The following is a 16,691-nucleotide window of genomic DNA, read 5'->3' on the forward strand; positions in this document are numbered from 1 at the left end:
GCAGTTAAGGCTCTTCTTCTGCCTCTTTTTTGTTGTGTTTTGTTTTTAAACAGCAAAGAAAGAAACCACAATGTGATTTAAGGCCTGAGCTTGTTGCTGGGAGAGTGCAGGGCAGCCCAGACAAGGTGAAGGCCAACACTGGAATCCCCAGCTGGAATTTGGGACGACGGAGCCCTCTGCCTCCAGGGCAGGAGCGGGGCTGGTGCTGCCTCTCTGGGCACCATCACCCTGGTGAGGTCTCCGAGCTGGTGGCGAGGCTGCAGAGCAGCCAGCACGCTGAAGGACTCTACCTGAGCCACTGCCACTCCTCTGGCTGGATGTGAGAGAGGATGCAGGAGCCCAAAGCAGAGAGCAGAGATGCCCCAAGGCAGGGAAGGGGTCAGACTGTCCCTGCCTGGGGCTGAGCACTCACTCCTTCCCTGCACAGCCTGCAGGTGAGTGCAGGATAAGGTGCCTCCCTCTGCTTTAGGAGCATGAGGACGCCCCGAGGCCACAGGGACAGGAGCCAGCAGGAGGGTGGCAGGGACCCTTCCCCCTGGGGCAGTAGCAGGAGCCCAGGCTGTGTGAGACCACACCAGGCTCCAGGGTGGGCAGGGGCTGGGGGGGGTCTGTGCCGCAGGGTGACCCCAGGCCAAACCGGGCCAAGCCCAGTGCCCCCCAGCCCAAACACCCCTGGCCTGGGGACAGAGAAAGTGAAGGGAGAGACCTGTTCAAAGAGCACCTTGTTCTGTTCCGGGAGGGTTTCAGCTCCTTCTTCTCCTCTTCGGAGTTATCTGCCACCGACGTGTTCTCTTCATCCTCCTTCTCTTCCCTCTTTATCTCGCTCGTTCCTGAGGAGACGCTGCTCCGCCCCAGCCCCCCGGACAAGCCTGCAGAGAGAGCAGAGCCACACCCGGGGTTTGAGGGGCCTGACCTACACAGCAGGCTGGGGGGTCCCCAGGCCCTGCTCCTGCACTGGCATCCCAAACTCATCCTGCATTGTTGCTCCACACTCAGGGAAGATGGAGGGGTGCTGGCTCTGCCTTGCTGACGCTCCCTGTTCTCCCCCTTACTTCCTGGACCCTCCAACACAGGAACCCAACCTATACAGCAGAGCACTGCGAACTGTGCACCCACACCTGGCAGGGGGACAGGAAAATACAGGTCAGACATGTAGGGTTAGATGGAATACTGGGAAGGAATTGTTCCCTGGGAGGGTGAGGAGGCCCTGGCACAGGGTGCCCAGAGCAGCTGGGGTTGCCCCTGGATCCCTGGAAGTGTCCAAGGCCAGGCTGGATGAGGCTTGGAGCAGCCTGGGACAGTGGAAGGTGTCCCTGCCCATTGGCAGGGGTGGAATGGGATGGGCTTTAATGTCCCTTCCAAGCTAGACCATTCTGGGACTCTGTGAAACCTCTGGAAAAGGCTCCAAGTAGAAACTGCCCCGTGAATGCTGCAAGGAAGCACCAGCCTTGCAGAGACATCCATCTCCTCCGGGCTGCTGCTGCACAGGGCTGGACCCAAACCCCACAGGTGATCCCCACACCTCCCAGCAGGTGACCCTTGGCACAGGTAACCCCTGGCACAGGTGAGCCCCATCCTGCACCCGTGCAGAGCTGCCTTACCACTGTAGGTGTCCTGCTGCCTGCTGAGGTCCGGGAGGGAGCTGGGCTGTGATGGAAGTGTCACATGGTTGTGGAGCAAGCTGGGGTTGCTGGACAACCCATCTTCGGGGTGGCCTCCTCCCACCTGCAGCACAATGAGCAGAGCTGTGTCATGGCCAGCGGGCAATGGGGACAGTCAGCCCAGCACAGCCACCCAGGGACACCCCGGGGCTCCACGGACCGGGCTGAGGCACAGCTCCCCTCACGCTCCCACACCTGGGGCTTGGGAATGAGGGAGGGAAGAGCCAGCCTGCTCCAGCACAGCTCCCCAGGGACCGTGGTGGGGGCACTGCAGCTCCCTGCTCTGAACAGGAGCCGGACTCGGCCCAGAGCCCCTGTCAGTGCTGTGCCCCCCGAGGAACAGCCCCTCTGTAAGGCAGCACACCGGAGAGGACACGTGTCCTCTCTCCACTGAGCACCACTCTTTCTGCCACCTCCCAAGTGCCACCAGAGCAAGGGACATCCCAGCAACATAAACTTGGCTCCAAAGGAGCTGGAAGCAAAGGGTGAGGGCCCCTTCTGAGCCCACGGCCCCGAGGCTTTGCTACACAAGCTGGGGAGTGACAGGATAGAGCCAGCCCTGCTGGCTCCCCAGCTGGCAGCAGCCTACAGAGGACACACATCTCATTCCCAGGTCAGGAGCAGAATCCAGGGAGCCTGGAAGGGGATCACAACTGGTTCTCTGGAGACTGGAGATGTGTCACTGTTTGCTGCAGCAGGCAAGCAGCTCTGCCAAAAATGTGCTGCTGTGGTCACCAGCCTCTAGACAAGAGGGGACCCAGGTGACCCAGCACAGGACCCCAGCATCCACATGCTCAGGGAACCCTGGATCCATCACATTCCCTTGGAGCTGGAATGAGCCCTCACACACCAGCACTCCCCACGTGCACAGAGGGACACGGTGCCTGCCCAAACCGTTCAGAGCAGGGAATTCCTGGTGACACCTGGCACTCTTGTACCCACTGAATCCCTCTTCTCCTCCCTGCATATCCCAGGGATGCCTTGAAGTTGTTTTGAGGGATTTCCAGTCATGTTGCAGGGAAAGAAGAGCAGCTCTCTCACCACCTCTGCCTGCCCTGAGAAGGGGCACAAACAAGGGAAGTGCACACGGAGCTTGTGCCAAGGGTGCACTCAATGTCCCCAGAGCAGCTGTGGCTGTCCCATCCCTGGCAGTGTCCAAGGCTAGGCTGGACGGGGCTTGGAGCCACCTGGTCCAGTGGGAGGTGTCCCTGCCCAGGCAGGGGGTGGAACTGGATGAGCTTTGAGGTCCCTTCCAACCCGAACCACTCTGGGATTCCATGACTCAACTCTCCCTGCAGGAACATGGGGAGTGACTTCTGTGCATGTCACCCACGCAACGCTGCCAACACCTGACCCAAGCTGGACCACACTGAGCTATTCCTGCACCAAAGGCAACGTCCCCCTGAATGCCAGGGCACCCCGCACGTGACACGTGTCCCCAGCGTGTCCTTGCCAGCTGCCACAGTGCTCCCACACTCACCAGACTCGGGTGCCTGTTCCCCAGGGCCATGACCGAGGCGGGGAAGGCCTGGCCCAGGCTGCCCACGGCGGCACTGTGGGGTGGTGCTGAGCCCAGCAGCCCGTGCATGTCCCCATGGTTGCTGGGCATGGCAGAGGTCTGGCCCACGGCGTGGTTCCTCAGCACGTGGATGGCTTCGTCCAACCTGTCTTCCATTTTGTTTTGCTGGAAGGGCAGGACAGAGACAGGTCTGTGTTAACTGCCCCATCCCTGGAAGTGTCCAGGGTTGGAGGGGGCTTGGAGCAGCCTGGTCTAGTCGGAGGTGTCCCTGCCCATGGCAGGGGGTGGAGCTGGATGAGCTTTAAGATCCCTTCCAACCCAAACCATTCCATGATTCCAATCCAATTCCATGACTGCAATCCCATAAAGCCAGCAGCCTCCTGCTGCCCTGCACTCCAGAGTGGCTGGTGCCAGTCCTGGACTCAGGTGCCACAGGGCAGGGATGGAGAGAAATAACCCCCCCAGTCAGTGCCATCACCTAAAGGCACGAGGGGCCACACGAGTGGAACTGCTCAGGGCAGGGAGGCAGAAACCTGACAGGAATCCCTTTGGCTGGGCCAGAGCCCGGGATGGGCCTGGGCTGGGGCCAGGGGGAGGGTGCCAGGCTGCTGGGGGACTCCAAGCCAGGGAGGCAGCACCGGGCTCTGCTCAGCTGCTGCCACCCCAATATCCACCCCTGACCAACCAGCTGATCCCAAGCGTTCAGGGGAGAGGATGTCACCCAAAAACCCTTCACCGCCAGGCCCTGAGGGATGAGAGAGAAAAGGAGAAGCTGGAATTTTTGGTGCCACTCACCAAAGTGTGGAGGCTCCCTTCGTAGCTGGGAGATAAGGCACCCGCTCCACTCGCCCGTGGCCACTGCGACGAGCCTGGGGACAAACGCAGGCTTGGGGACCGGCCACGGCCATGGCGGCCACTAGATGGGGCTGGCAGCTGGGGCACTGCAGCGGCCACCGCGCCACGCACGGCACTGCTCCAGCACTGCTCGGGCCACACCAGCACCACACGGGGCTGCACGGGCCACTGTGGCACCACATGGCACTGCACGGGCCACCACGGCGCTGCACGGGCCACTGTGGCACTGCATGGCACTACATGGATCACTGTGGCACCGCATGGGCCACTGCAGCACCTCACGGGCCACCACAGCACCGCATGGGCCACCATGGCACTGCACGGGCCGCTGTGGCACCACAGGCTCTGCATGGGCCACTACAGCCCCATACCATTCCCCGTGGCAGTGCAGAGGCCACCACGGCACTGCTTGACAGCTCATGGGCCACCACAGCACTACATGGGCCACCAGAGAGCTGTGTGGCACCACATGGACACTGTGGCACGGCGTGGCACCACACGGACACTGTGGCACCGCATGGACACTGTGGCACTGCGTGGCCACTGTGGCACCGCATGGACACTGTGGCACCGCATGGACACTGTGGCACCACATGGACACTGTGGCACCGCGTGGCACTGCGGGCTCTGCTCTGGCTCAGCCCTTCACACCTCAGGAGGTGTCCAGACGTCCCCGGTCTCAGTGACTCGCTGTGACCTCGGGGCCAGGTTATGCTGCACCCCAGGCACAGGGGGCCTGGGCACCAGCTCTGCTGGGCACAGCGGGACCTGAGCTGCCCGAGGGGACCAGGAATGGGCTTTCAGCATGTGCTGAACATGGGTTTGAACCACTTGGTGGCTTCCCAGTTCTCGCTGCGCTTCTCCCATGGGAGGCAAATCCAGCCACAGCCTCTCCAAGATGGGGCACTCAGGGACAGGGTCAGGAAGGGCAGGAGAAGGTCCTGGGGTTGCTGCCAGCCCTGGGCTGAGGACTTGGGTCTGACCTGGGGAATTCGCTGCCTGGGAGCTCCCCAAAGCAAACCCGGCCCCCCCTTACCCTTTTCATTGTCACTCACCTGCGAGGCCCTGTGGGGACCCGACCGGGGTGGAGGGGTTGGAGGAGAAGTTATTGCTAGAGTGGTCGGGGGAGTAAATCTGCAGGGACAGAAGGGGGATGGTCAGCAGTGCCACCCTGAGCTAGCTGTCCCCTCCCAGTGGCACCCACCACCCACTGGGACCCCGCTGGCATCTCCCTCCCCAAACCCACAGCCAGCACAAAGGCCGAGCCCAGTTCCCCCCAGTTCCCCCAATAACCCCGGGGCCTCTCTCTGTCCCCACTGTCACCACCCCTGAATGCAGCCTCTGCCCTTCAGGTCCCCTCTCAGGAGGAAGCAGGAGCTGTCAGGAATTGTTGCAGGGTGCACTGCCAGCACCCCTGTGCCACCGTGCAAAGATCACTGAACAGGACAGAGGCAACTCTCTGGTAACCCAGTGAGACCAGTGCCCTCCAGTCTGAATCAGCACATGCAGGGCAAGGACTACTGGGACCTACAAGTCCTGCCACGAGGTCTCTGTAGGGTGGTCTTGGCAGAGCAGCACCAGGCTGGGAGGGCACGAAGCTGGAAATGGGGCTGCAGGGCCACCACAGCCTGCACTGCCTCAGATTCCCCATCAGTGCCTCAGTTTCCCCATCCACCAAAAGGCACCAGGACTGAGATGGCAGCACATGGAGAGGGGAAACCCCTCCCTCAGAGGCTGCCCTGGATTTGGGGTGCATTCACAGCATGTGTCCATATTCCCTGCTGGGTAGAGGGTCCCTGCAGCAGCAGGGACCCTCAGCGGGTCAGGACCACCCCAAGCTCTTACCGAGGCCAGAGCCTTCCCAAGCGCGTCTCCGGAGCTCCCGGCTGTGGTTCCTCTGTTACCTGCCAAGAGAGGACACAGATGTCACTGCCAAGGCCCCAGACCCCAGAGGACACAGTACCCTACAAGACCTTCTCTGGAGTCACCTGCTCTGGGGTGGAAGTTTTCTGCTTTTAGTGCTTTGCTTGAAAATTCAATGTTTGTCCAGCTCGGAGCAGCTGGGGCATCGGGCACCTTCTCTTGGCAGCCTTCAGGGGGCTGCAGGGACATCTCTCCAAGCTCTGGGCTGGAGGTGTAGTGCCAACAACAGCAATCAGACATCTCTGCTGCAGTACAGCCATCGCCATGGGGCATCTCAGACCCCCCCAAACACCAACGGATGATCCCGGAGGTCTCTTCCAACCTTAATGATACTTTCAGTCTATGAATCCCAAACTTGCTTCTCCATAGAAAAACAAGGGTTTTTCTACAAATCTGTGTTGGGATCCTCATTTCCTGGGGAGCACGAGCTATTTCAGTAGCAGGTTTTGTAACAGGTTCAGCAGGGTCAGAGATTAAAGCACTGGGGGTTAACGTTGGTATCAAACACAGCACAAACATTCCCGTTCTGGATCCAGGGGAGCAGCTTCACACAGGTACAAATCCTTCCGCAACTCATCTAAGCCACAGCACCTCCAGGAGATAAGGCCAGAGCTCCTGGGCTCCTCCCAGACCCACCCCACGAGGTGTAAACCCCCAGACCAGCACCCGGGTGCTCCAGCAGCAAGAACCTCGCTGTGCCTCTTCCCCGGGCAGGGACTGCAGGCACAGGTGACACACGAGGGACCAAAGGTGTCCGGGTGCACTGGATGCCTCAGGTTTGCACAAGCCTTGGCTCTCCAGGTGAGCTGTGCCCGGCCGTGGAGCCAGGGGGTCACTCTGGTGACTGGCCATACCCATCATGTTGTCGGTGCCGCTGATCGGGGGCGTGTGACTGGACACTCCGTACGCCGTGGAGGCTGAGGAGAAGCCGGACACGGAGGGGAGTCCGCCGTTCACCTCTCCTGAATGCAGCTGGTAGTTCTGGCAGGGAGGGGGAGAGCGGTGAGAGGGGCCCTGGGAAAGCTGTGGGGCTTTGGCAGCCAGGGCAGGACCCAGGTGCCAGGGGAGGAGGTGCCAGAGCCATGGGACACGTTACCATGCGTTCATGCTGATGTAAACTGTTGAAGCCACTGGACTGCGGGAGCGGGGACGAGGAGCTGCCCAGCATGGCACCGTAACTCGACTGGCTCATGGCACCCGGGGAACTCCACAGGTCAGGCGAGTTATGGAGTCCGTCTGCAAAGAACCCAGAGCTGAGTGGGGCAGGGACACCGGCAGGCAGCCCCCAGCCCCCGGGGGGACACAAATCAGCCCTGGCTGAGGGGCTGGGACTGTCCCCAGCATGTCCTGCCTGTGCTGAGCATCACCCACTGAGCAAATCAGGACAAACTCTCTGGGACAGGGACAGGGACAGGAGCCCAGGGAACGGCTGGAGCTGGGTCAGGGCTGGGCATGGAGCTCAGGGAAAGGTTCTTCCCCCCGAGGCTGCTGGGCACTGCCCAGGCTCCCCAGGGAATGGGCCCGGCCCCGAGGCTGCCAGAGCTGCAGGAGCGTTTGGACAGCGCTCTCAGGGATGCCCAGGCTGGGGTTGTTGGGGTGTCTGTGCAGGGCCAGGGGCTGCACTGATGATCCCTGAGGGCCCCTTCCAGCTCAGGAAATTCCAGGATTCCATGATTTTGGGACTGCAGTGTCTCTCACACACTCCTGCCCTGAGCCCCCTCCATATTGCAATCCCTCCCATGGCCCATAACGGGCAAAGCTGCCCCTGCTCTGAGGAATAACTCACCTGTCATATAAAAGGCTCCAGGATACACAGTGCTGGGAGGTTTCGAGGGAGTATATCCAGCTGGATCCCTGCTGTAGTCATCACCTGAGTTGGATGGATACACCTGTGGGGCAGGAAAGGGGTTGAAGAGAAGGGCTTGGTGACTCCACGGCCCCACATCCTCACCATGGCTGCCCCCAACCCTGCACAGCTTAAACTTCAAACCTCAAACTTCAGCAGTGTTTGACCACCTCTCCCACCACAACAGAGCAGCAAGTGCTTCACTCAACTGACCTTTCAAGGGCCTGGAGGGACAGGACCCAGGGAATGGCTTCCCAGTGCCAGAGGGCAGGGCTGGATGGGATCTTGGGAAGGAATTGTTCCCTGGGAGGGTGGGCAGGCCCTGGCACAGGGTGCCCAGAGCAGCTGGGGCTGCCCCTGGATCCCTGGCAGTGCCCAAGGCCAGGCTGGACATTGGGGCTGGGAGCAGCCTGGGACAGTGGGAGGTGTCCCTGCCCATGGCAGGGGGTGGCACAGGGGACAGGGGGCAGAGGAGAGGGCACAGAGGACAGGGCAGAGGGCACAGGGCTCCTCTGTGTTCCTGTCACCCTCCGTGGTCCCCAGAACCTGCCCGGCTCCAGCAGAAGTTTCGACTCCGCTCCAGTTCCGTTTTCCATGGTTATAACTTGTTCTGGGTAACCACAAAAGCCACCACTGCTGCAGTGACCCCACACCAGGGGGACGGGCTGGGCGGGGGCAGCGGGCACCTCAGGACCCCCCTGTGCCAACCCTGCCCTGTGCCAGCCTCCCGAGCACAGCCCCTGCTCCAAGCCCACAGGGAAACCAGGCTGAAGGGAAACTGAGGCACGGGGGGGCTGAGCAGCCCCTCACAGGCATTGTCACAGGGGAGGGGACGACTCTCAGACAGCCCTTGGACAGCTCCTGGGACAGATTTCTGCAGCACTGCTCAGCTCTGTGATTTAACAGAACATTAAGCAGAAGAAAAAGCTCTTCCTTCCCTTCTAAATTAACCAAACCCATCCTAGAAAGCCCTGACCGAAAATCAGCTTCTGCCAGGACAAAAACAGACTTTTCTTTTTTTAAAGCAGAAATTCAACACGCAAAGAAACCGAAACGGCATTCAAAGAAACTGAAATAGCACTCAGAATGATGTGAGAACTTTTGTCACAGCTTATTTTCATCCCCTTTGATTCATTCTGAAACCGATAATCATTTTTTTTAAATCCAGCTGAAAGCAGAGGTGGGGCAGGGGCTGGGCTCTGCCTGGCACACACGGTTCTCTTTGGGAAGGAAACTTGCCTGAGTTTCTTTTTCCCCACAGCCAGCTGCTCCCTTCCAGCCCTGGTCCTCACCAGCAAAAAGGGGCAAAATTGATGGTGGGAAATAAAAGTCAGAATCAGAGAATCCTTAAGGTTGGAAGAGACCTTTAAGATCAAGTCCAACATCAAAGCAGCACCACCACCACCACGGTCACCACTAACCCCTGTCCTCAAGTGCCACATCCACACGTTTTTAGAACAATTCCAGGATGGTGACTCCACCATGGCCCTGGGCAGCTGCTGCCAGGCTTCTTCTTGTTTAAAAACACTACCCCAAAGCCCCCCCCCAGAAATCCAACAAGGGACAACGGAGCTGGGAAGGGGCTGGAGCACCAGGAGCGGCTGAGGGAGCTGGGAAAGGGGCTCAGCCTGGAGCAAAGGAGGCTCAGGGGGGACCTTGTGGCTCTGCACAAGTCCCTGACAGGAGGGGGCAGCCGGGGGGGTCGGGCTCTGCTGCCAGGGAACAGGGACAGGAGGAGAGGGAACGGCCTCAGGCTGGGCCAGGGGAGGTTTGGGCTGGATATTGGGAAAATTTCTTCCCTGAAAGGTTTGTCAGGCACTGGAAGGGGCTGCCCAGGGCAGTGGTGGAGTCACCACCCCTGGAAGTGTTCAAACAATGTGTGAATGTGGCACGTGGGGACGTGGGTCAGTGGTGGCCTTGGCAGTGCTGGGGAACAGTTGGACTCTGTGACCTTTAGAGGGCTTTTCCAACCTTAATGACTCTGTGATTCTACAGGGAGCTTGTAAAATAAAGACAAAAAAAAAAAAAAGAGAGAGAGGGGGAAGGGCAAATCCTGACACACTGGCAGCTGCCCTTTGTGCCTCGCTCAAAAAAGAGAATTCCAGGCCCTGGTCCAGGCTGCTGCCGGGTGCTGTGGGCAGAGGGAGCCACGCGTGGGCTGGGGGGGGATGGGGGAGGCAGCGGAGAACGGGAATCCAGCAAATTGACTTTTCCTATAATTTGATTAAATAGCGGGAGCCGGGACAGGGAATGGAGTGCAGCACGTCTGAGAGCCCCGCGCCATCTGGCAGGGGCTGGCTCGGGGCCAGGCGCCCGGCAGCTGCACCAACAGCCAAGCCAGGAACCCACCAAGAAAACAAGGGGGGTAAAATCGCAGCGATGGAGGGACCAGGGGTGCGAAGCAGAGCAGGGGGGAGGGAGTTCACCTTGCCGTGTATCCACCCTGCTCCACCACCCCCGCAACATCTCCTGCTGGATCCTGGGGGCCAAGTTTCACCACAATCCTGGCCCTGACCCCTGCTGATTTTCCCTTTTGCTGCCCAGCGCAGGGGAGGCTGTGAAAAGCCAGCTCCATCCTTCTCTGCACGGAGCCGTGTGCGGGGCCGGGCCGGGCGCTGCAGGCAGCTGGAAATGAGGGCCAGGCCCGTTCCCCAGCCCGGCCCCAGCCCGGCCCCAGCCCTGCCCCAGCCCTCACGCCGCCGCCGGCCTCGGGGACCTCCAGGTGAGGTCATTTCCTCCGCTTAAAATCTGCCAGCGCGGCCGGCGAGAGCCGCTCCGACAGCCCCAGCGCTGGGATTCGCAGCGCTTTGTGGTCTTGGGTTGTTTTCTCCTCCCTGTTTTTCTTGCTTAAATGCAGGAGCTGGGGTGGGACTTTGGGCAGACTGAGGCTAAACAGAGCAGTGACCAGACTGGGAATGCACAGCCTGAAACAGCTCCCAGGCACTGAACTCACTGTGGCAACAAAACCCTGCAGGAACCGACTTGCACAAAATCCCTGCCTGGGTTCCTCTGGCACCGACGCCGATGTGGGGCCACGTCCAGCCCTGGATCCTGTGCCCAGACACAGCAGCCCACGGCCAGGAGCTCCTGAGCTGCAGGAAGACTCCCAGGGGCTCCATGCCCTGAGGACAGCCCCAACCCAGCACCTACTGCGTAGAATTGTGGAAAGGTTTGGGTTCAGAGGGACCTTGAAGCCCATCCAGTGTCACCCCTGCCATGGCAGGAACACCTTCCACTGTCCCAGAGTGCTCCAGTCTCGTCCAACCTGGCCTTGGGCACTGCCAGGGATCCAGGGGCAGCCCCAGCCGCTCTGGGCACCCTGGGCCAGGGACTCACCACCCTCCCAGGGAAAAATTCCTGCCCAAGATCCCATCCAGCCCTGCCCTCTGGCACTGGGAAGCCATTCCCTGGCTCCTGGCCCTCCATGCCTTGGCCCCAGTCCCTCTGCAGCTCTCCTGGAGCCCCTTTAGGCCCTGCAAGGGACTCTGAGCTCTCCCTGAAGCCTTCTCCTCTCCAGGTGAGCACCCGCAGCTCTCCCAGCCTGGCTCCAGAGCAGAGGAGCTCCAGCCCTTGGAGCATCTCCGTGGCCTCCTCGGGACAAAAGCGCTGAGCCCAAAGGCCCTGGGTTCCCAGTGCAGGCACCTCTGTGCCTGTCCCTGCCTGGCATCGCTGCTCACAGCCCCTGCACCCCCTCACGCTGCTGGTGCCTCTCGGTGCCTTTGGCATCACTCCCTGCTCACCCACCCACCCTCAGCTCCTGCAGCCGCTGACCTCGGCGAGTTTTCAAAGCAGCTCGGGAATTACAGATTAAAGCACTTCATTTTAATAAGATGCTGATTAACCTATTTATTTTGCACGGGGTCCAGCGATAACACGGGGCGGGCTCCTGCATGGGCGAGTCAGACAAGAAAGAGCCTTTGATCCGCTGCCTTTGAGGCCACTCCTTCTGCTTCACACTTCTCCTGCCGCCTCAGCACGGATCTGTCTCCCCAGGTGTGGAAGTTCAAAAACAAACCAGGAAGCCAGAGCCCCCAGCACAGGGAGGGTGAGGGAATGAGGCAAGAACCAGCCCGTGCTCTGGAAATTGGAGCTCTGGCATCAAGGGGCAGCCGAGGCAACAGCCAGGGCAAAGAGGGAGATTTAGGCTGGATGTTGGGGAAAAAATCCTCCCTGTGAGGGTGGGCAGGCCCTGGCACTGGGTGCCCAGAGCAGCTGGGGCTGCCCCTGGATCCCTGGCAGTGCCCAAGGCCAGGCTGGACATTGGGGCTTGGAGCAGCCTGGGACAGTGGAAGGTGTCCCTGCCCATGGCAGGGATGGCACTGGATGGGCTTTGAGGCCCCTTCCAACCCAAACCATTCCATGATCCTATGAAAGGCTGTGCAGGTGTCACTCAGACACGGGGAAGGGGCTGAGCTGTGGCAAATGCCAAGCAGCCCCTCCTGTGGGAATCAGGGCCCTCCAGGGCTCTGCCAGCAGGACGGGCCAAGCCCCAGCACTTTGAAATCCGAGGCCAATAAAGGCCATTTGTCGGGGGCGATGTTTTCCCCACATGTCGACTGGGGTTTAACACTCCCAAATTTCACACAGAAACTCGAGGCAGCGACATGGATTGTGACTCGAGCAGGTTTTCCCTGTAAAAACACAGACTCTTGGTGCAACTGGAGCTAGTTTCTGCCTCACACGGATCCACACAGACCCTCCAACACCCCCAGGTTGGCGAGCCCAACCTGGCAAGCCCTCGGTACCCTCCTCTCCCTCTATCCTCTAAACCCAGCACCTCGGGGTCCAATTCCAAAGGCAGAGCCTGTGCTGGAGGTTACAGCTCTGCTCGAGTGGTCAGGGAATGCCACAGCACGGGGTTTCCCCCATGGATGGGGTGTTCCCTGGGAATGGGAGAGAGTCACAGCAGCTTTGGCAGGGAGTGAGGGCACATCCTCAGCACAGCCCTGGTCTGGGGACAGAGCCCAATGGGACAGAGCTCAATGGGACAGCACCGTCCCCCTCCAAGCACGCAAACATTCCAGCCAGGAATGCAGCCCCGGCCGCCAGACAGCTCCAGTGTTCCTGCAGGAACCCTCCAGCCCGCCCCAATTAGCTTTCCTGGAGATCCCATTACTCCCAGCCACAAAGACATTGTTCAGTTCACTCCCCGAACAGCCGCGGGAGCGGGGACAGCGTATTCCTGCAGGCTGCTCAGCTTTCCTGCAAAGCAGCGCACACCTGGAGCGGGCTCAGCTGCCTGCCCCCGGCACAACTGCGCCGCTTCCCCTTCCCCTGCTGCAGGACACCCGAGCCCCGGGCTCGCCTTTCACTCGCGACACGACGTCAAACCCAGCCCAGGCTGCGGGGCACGAGGCCACGGCCCCGGGCTTCTTCCCCACCCAGCTCTCCCAAAGCTCCCCCGTTCTCCCACACGGGAAACCCTTCCCCGTCCCGCTAAAAGCTCAGCCTTCGATGTTTGGGGTTGCAGCGCTGTGGCACAGGGAGCAGGGATGGCTCCCAGGGGATGGGGAAACAGGGAAGGAGCTGCTGCCACTTACCGAGGAGGGGAGTCCAGGAGGCACCTTCCGAACCTTTTTGGGCTGTCCATCTGTGTTAGAGAAGAGAGGATCTGAGTTTTCAGAGGGGTTACAGGGAGGGGAAAACGAGCTGCAGCAAAAGTCTCCGGGGTTGGAAACTGCAGGTACTGACAGGGCTGAGATCCCAAATGTCCCATGGCCAAGGAAGCATCAACAGTGAAAATGTCCAAGGATGAGCCCCTCCAAATCTCGTCTGCACCTTTTGGGGGCAGGCTTCACAGCCACACAGAGATCCCAGGACAGCAAGGGCTTGTTGGGAGAGACTGAGCCCATAAATGTAATAACATTTAATGTTATAACCCCTCATTGGGGTTTTTTGGGAAACACTTTAACTTGAAGTGGGTTTGCAGAGAGAGGATGCAGAAAGGGAACACGTGTAGGGCTGGGCTGTATTTTCATTTGCTCCCTATACAGGGATATACTTGGGAAAGCTTCACTGCTGCAGGAGGCAGGGATGTGCTTCCCAGGGACAGACCCCAGCCCATCCCTCCCGTTCCAGCTCTGGAGGGGGACACAGTGTCCTGGGGGAAGGGGACAATTCAGGGAGGTGGTAGGGAAACATCCAGGAGTGGCTCAAGGGGAAGCACAGGCTAAATTTTTTTAGAATTCAATTTTTCCTAATTATTATTTTTATGACTATTTTAATTATTTTTTTCATAATTATTTTTTATTATTTTTCATAATTAAGGAAAGCCCTGGCTGGGGGGTGCAGGGTGCTAACAACAGCAACCTGCCAAGCCAGGGACTCAGCTGGGATGTACCTCCAGAGCAGGAATTCACCCCACAGAATGCTAAAGAATCATTTTCCAGGCTGAAGTGGCAGCACCACAGTAGGTGCCTTTTTCTGAAAAGCACTGAAAAATGCACCCATCACTGGGTCACTTCTGGTTTCACTTGTTGGGGAAAGCCCGAAATAGCAGCAGGAAAGTGGCTCTGGAGGCTGCAGGGGGAACTGTGACAAGAAACACAAGTTCTGGGGAAGTGGAGCTTGTCTTCCCTCCGAAGCTAAACTCACACCTGACCCCAGCCTGTGGTAAAAGTTACTCCCAGGTCGATCCAGACATGGGCAAGTCCTGCTTGGGAACCCCGGAGCAGGCAGGGAGAGCTCCTGGAGCAAACATTCCCTGAGTCCCAGGGCACAGTGCCCGGACCTCCTGCTGCCTCCTACGCCCTGCTCCTGCCAGTCCTGCCCGCTGCAGCTCCAGGAGGGTCACCAGCCACGGAAACAGCCTCCGAGGCAGCCCAAGGTTTTCCAGGAAGGACGAGTGATGTGCAGTGTGGCTGGAGGTGTTTTTAGAATAACCTCAAGCTTTGCTGCTTTCAGCTAATCTGGCATTTTCCAGAAAGAGGGAAACTGCACCTGCCTCTGAGCACCCCTTTGTTGAAGTTAGATATCTCTACATAGATAAGAGGTATTTATATGCATTCCCTCCCCAACAAAGAGCAGATGCCAAATTCATGCCAGGTGCACCTATGGCAACATCAGTCCCTCGTTCCCAACATCAACGCCCTCATTCCCAGCGTCAGCTCCTCATTCCCAAAGGCAGATCTGACAAGGGCACCTGCCCAGGTGACAACCCTGCGGCATGGTGGCACCCGGGGGACACGCAGCCACTCACCTATGCTGCTCTCAGCACCTCTCCTGCGAGGATTGTTGGGGTAAGAAAAATACTGAGACCCCCCTTTGCCCCCAGTGGGGGACAGCGTGCTGGGGCTGGCGATTCCCATCTCGCTGGGCAGGAAACCGGGCTGCAAACAAGGAGAGAGAAAAGCCCTTCCATGGAATTACACTGGAAAACGACTCGCTGGGAGAGAACAGAGCTGCTTTGAGTCACCTTCACACCAATTCAGCTGAGGGGAAAAATAAACACAAGCCAAGGGGCCAGGAGGGAAAGCAAATCCGTAAATATGGGGGTGGAGGTGGGGGAATAGGTGTGGGGGAACAAAAGGGGCTTTCAACTTGTGCTTCCTGCTGGACCCCAGTGAGGAACCTCTGCAAACCAGGGATGCAAACCAGCAGGTGCCATGTGGGGGGAACAGCGTGGTCCCATGGTCACCTTGATGTCCAGGAGGGCAGGATGAGCCCCACGTCACCAGCCCACGTCGTGACCAGAGCCCTGGAACGGTGCTGCCACTGCCCAGGGTGGTTTTCTCCTGAGTTTTATCAGGGAAAAGCCAAATCCCTCTTTCTAAAGCCAGGAAACTCCTCCCTCGTGTTTATCCCGGCTGACCTTGGGCACGCTGGGAAGCAGCGGAGCCGGGGGAGCCGGAGCCCGGGGTGCTCCCTCCTGGGACGGAGCCTCTCCTCCAGCACTGCCCCTCTCAGCTCGGAGGAAGTTCAGTGTATTTACATGGAATTGCACCGGGCTGGCAAAGGGCCCTGAAGGCCCAAAAGCTCAGCTTTGACCCATCTTCCGAGGGCAACACATGGAAATAAAGGAGGATTTCAGGCTTTTGAGAAACTGGAAAGAAAAATCTTTGCTTCCAAACTCCATCTCCTCCAGAAAGGGGTCAGGGAGGGAAAGAGGAGCTTGTGTGTTCACAGCTGGTGACATTCCTGCAATCTGTTCCACTGCTCAGGTTTCCTTCGCTCCAGACCCGCTCCATGCCCGGCCAAGGAAAGCACCCGGAGGGACCCCGGGAGCTGCTGCCCTGCTCCTCCTGCAGGCAGGGGAGGCACTGGGATTTTGAGGCAATTTCCCAGAGAAAGGGGTTTTCTTCCCATTTCCTCTCCCTGGGGATGCCCCAAGAGATGGGTCAGGGTTAAACAAGGGGGAAGCCGCAGCTCTGCCCCAGAGCAGGGCATTTTTGGGGAAGAACCTGATCCCCATCCAGGGCATCTCCACCAGACAATTCTTCATCTTTTCGAAAACAAACAAAAAAAAAGTCAACCCTCCTCACTCCCCCAAACTGGAGCCAGAAGCAACAACTGCTCTGGGGGCCACAGGCTCTGCTGGCCTCCCCCCACCCCCACAAGGGGGTTTTGTCTCCTCTCTGCATCAAGTGGGATTTGCCACCCGATCCCGAGCCCTGTGCCCGCCTCTCCCGGGGCCTCTCCCGGCCATTTGCCCCCCCATTTCTGTTACCTTATATTCCCCCTCCTCCACGAAAGCCCAGCAAAAGCACCACATCCAAAAGCAACACTTGGCACTGGGCCCGGTTTTCTTTGAGCAGCTTCAGTGGTAAATGAAATCCACTCTGGCACAGCCAGCACAGCTGCTCCAGCAAAGGAAACATCCTCACTTCAGAGAGGAGGAAATTATGACAAATTTGTGTAAAATTAAAACATGTAATATGTGTGTGTGTAC

At 59.1% G+C, this 16,691-nt stretch overlaps 1 protein-coding gene across 8 annotated transcripts in view; it reads right to left on the reverse strand.

The window, feature by feature from the left end:
* The window catches only part of TCF3 (transcription factor 3), an 82,763-nt gene that overhangs the window by 11,638 nt on the left and 54,434 nt on the right, over positions 1-16,691 (reverse strand). For 4 of the 8 annotated variants that reach the window (XM_032092406.1, XM_032092405.1, XM_032092408.1 and 1 more), the window contains exons 7-17: positions 15,003-15,132; positions 13,345-13,394; positions 7,745-7,847; positions 7,055-7,194; positions 6,813-6,939; positions 5,881-5,939; positions 5,091-5,169; positions 3,976-4,049; positions 3,142-3,345; positions 1,602-1,725; positions 707-869 (exon numbers count right to left, since the gene is read on the reverse strand). In XM_032092406.1, coding sequence (XP_031948297.1) covers positions 707-869; positions 1,602-1,725; positions 3,142-3,345; positions 3,976-4,049; positions 5,091-5,169; positions 5,881-5,939; positions 6,813-6,939; positions 7,055-7,194; positions 7,745-7,847; positions 13,345-13,394; positions 15,003-15,132 — 1,253 coding nt within the window. The remainder of the gene's footprint in view (positions 1-706; positions 870-1,601; positions 1,726-3,141; positions 3,346-3,975; positions 4,050-5,090; positions 5,170-5,880; positions 5,940-6,812; positions 6,940-7,054; positions 7,195-7,744; positions 7,848-13,344; positions 13,395-15,002; positions 15,133-16,691) is intronic. The other 4 variants (XM_032092409.1, XM_032092411.1, XM_032092410.1 and 1 more) reach the window with 2 other exon arrangements.

This window comes from Corvus moneduloides, chromosome 28 (assembly GCF_009650955.1).
Source record: "Corvus moneduloides isolate bCorMon1 chromosome 28, bCorMon1.pri, whole genome shotgun sequence".
NCBI classification, from domain to species: Eukaryota; Metazoa; Chordata; class Aves; order Passeriformes; family Corvidae; genus Corvus; species Corvus moneduloides.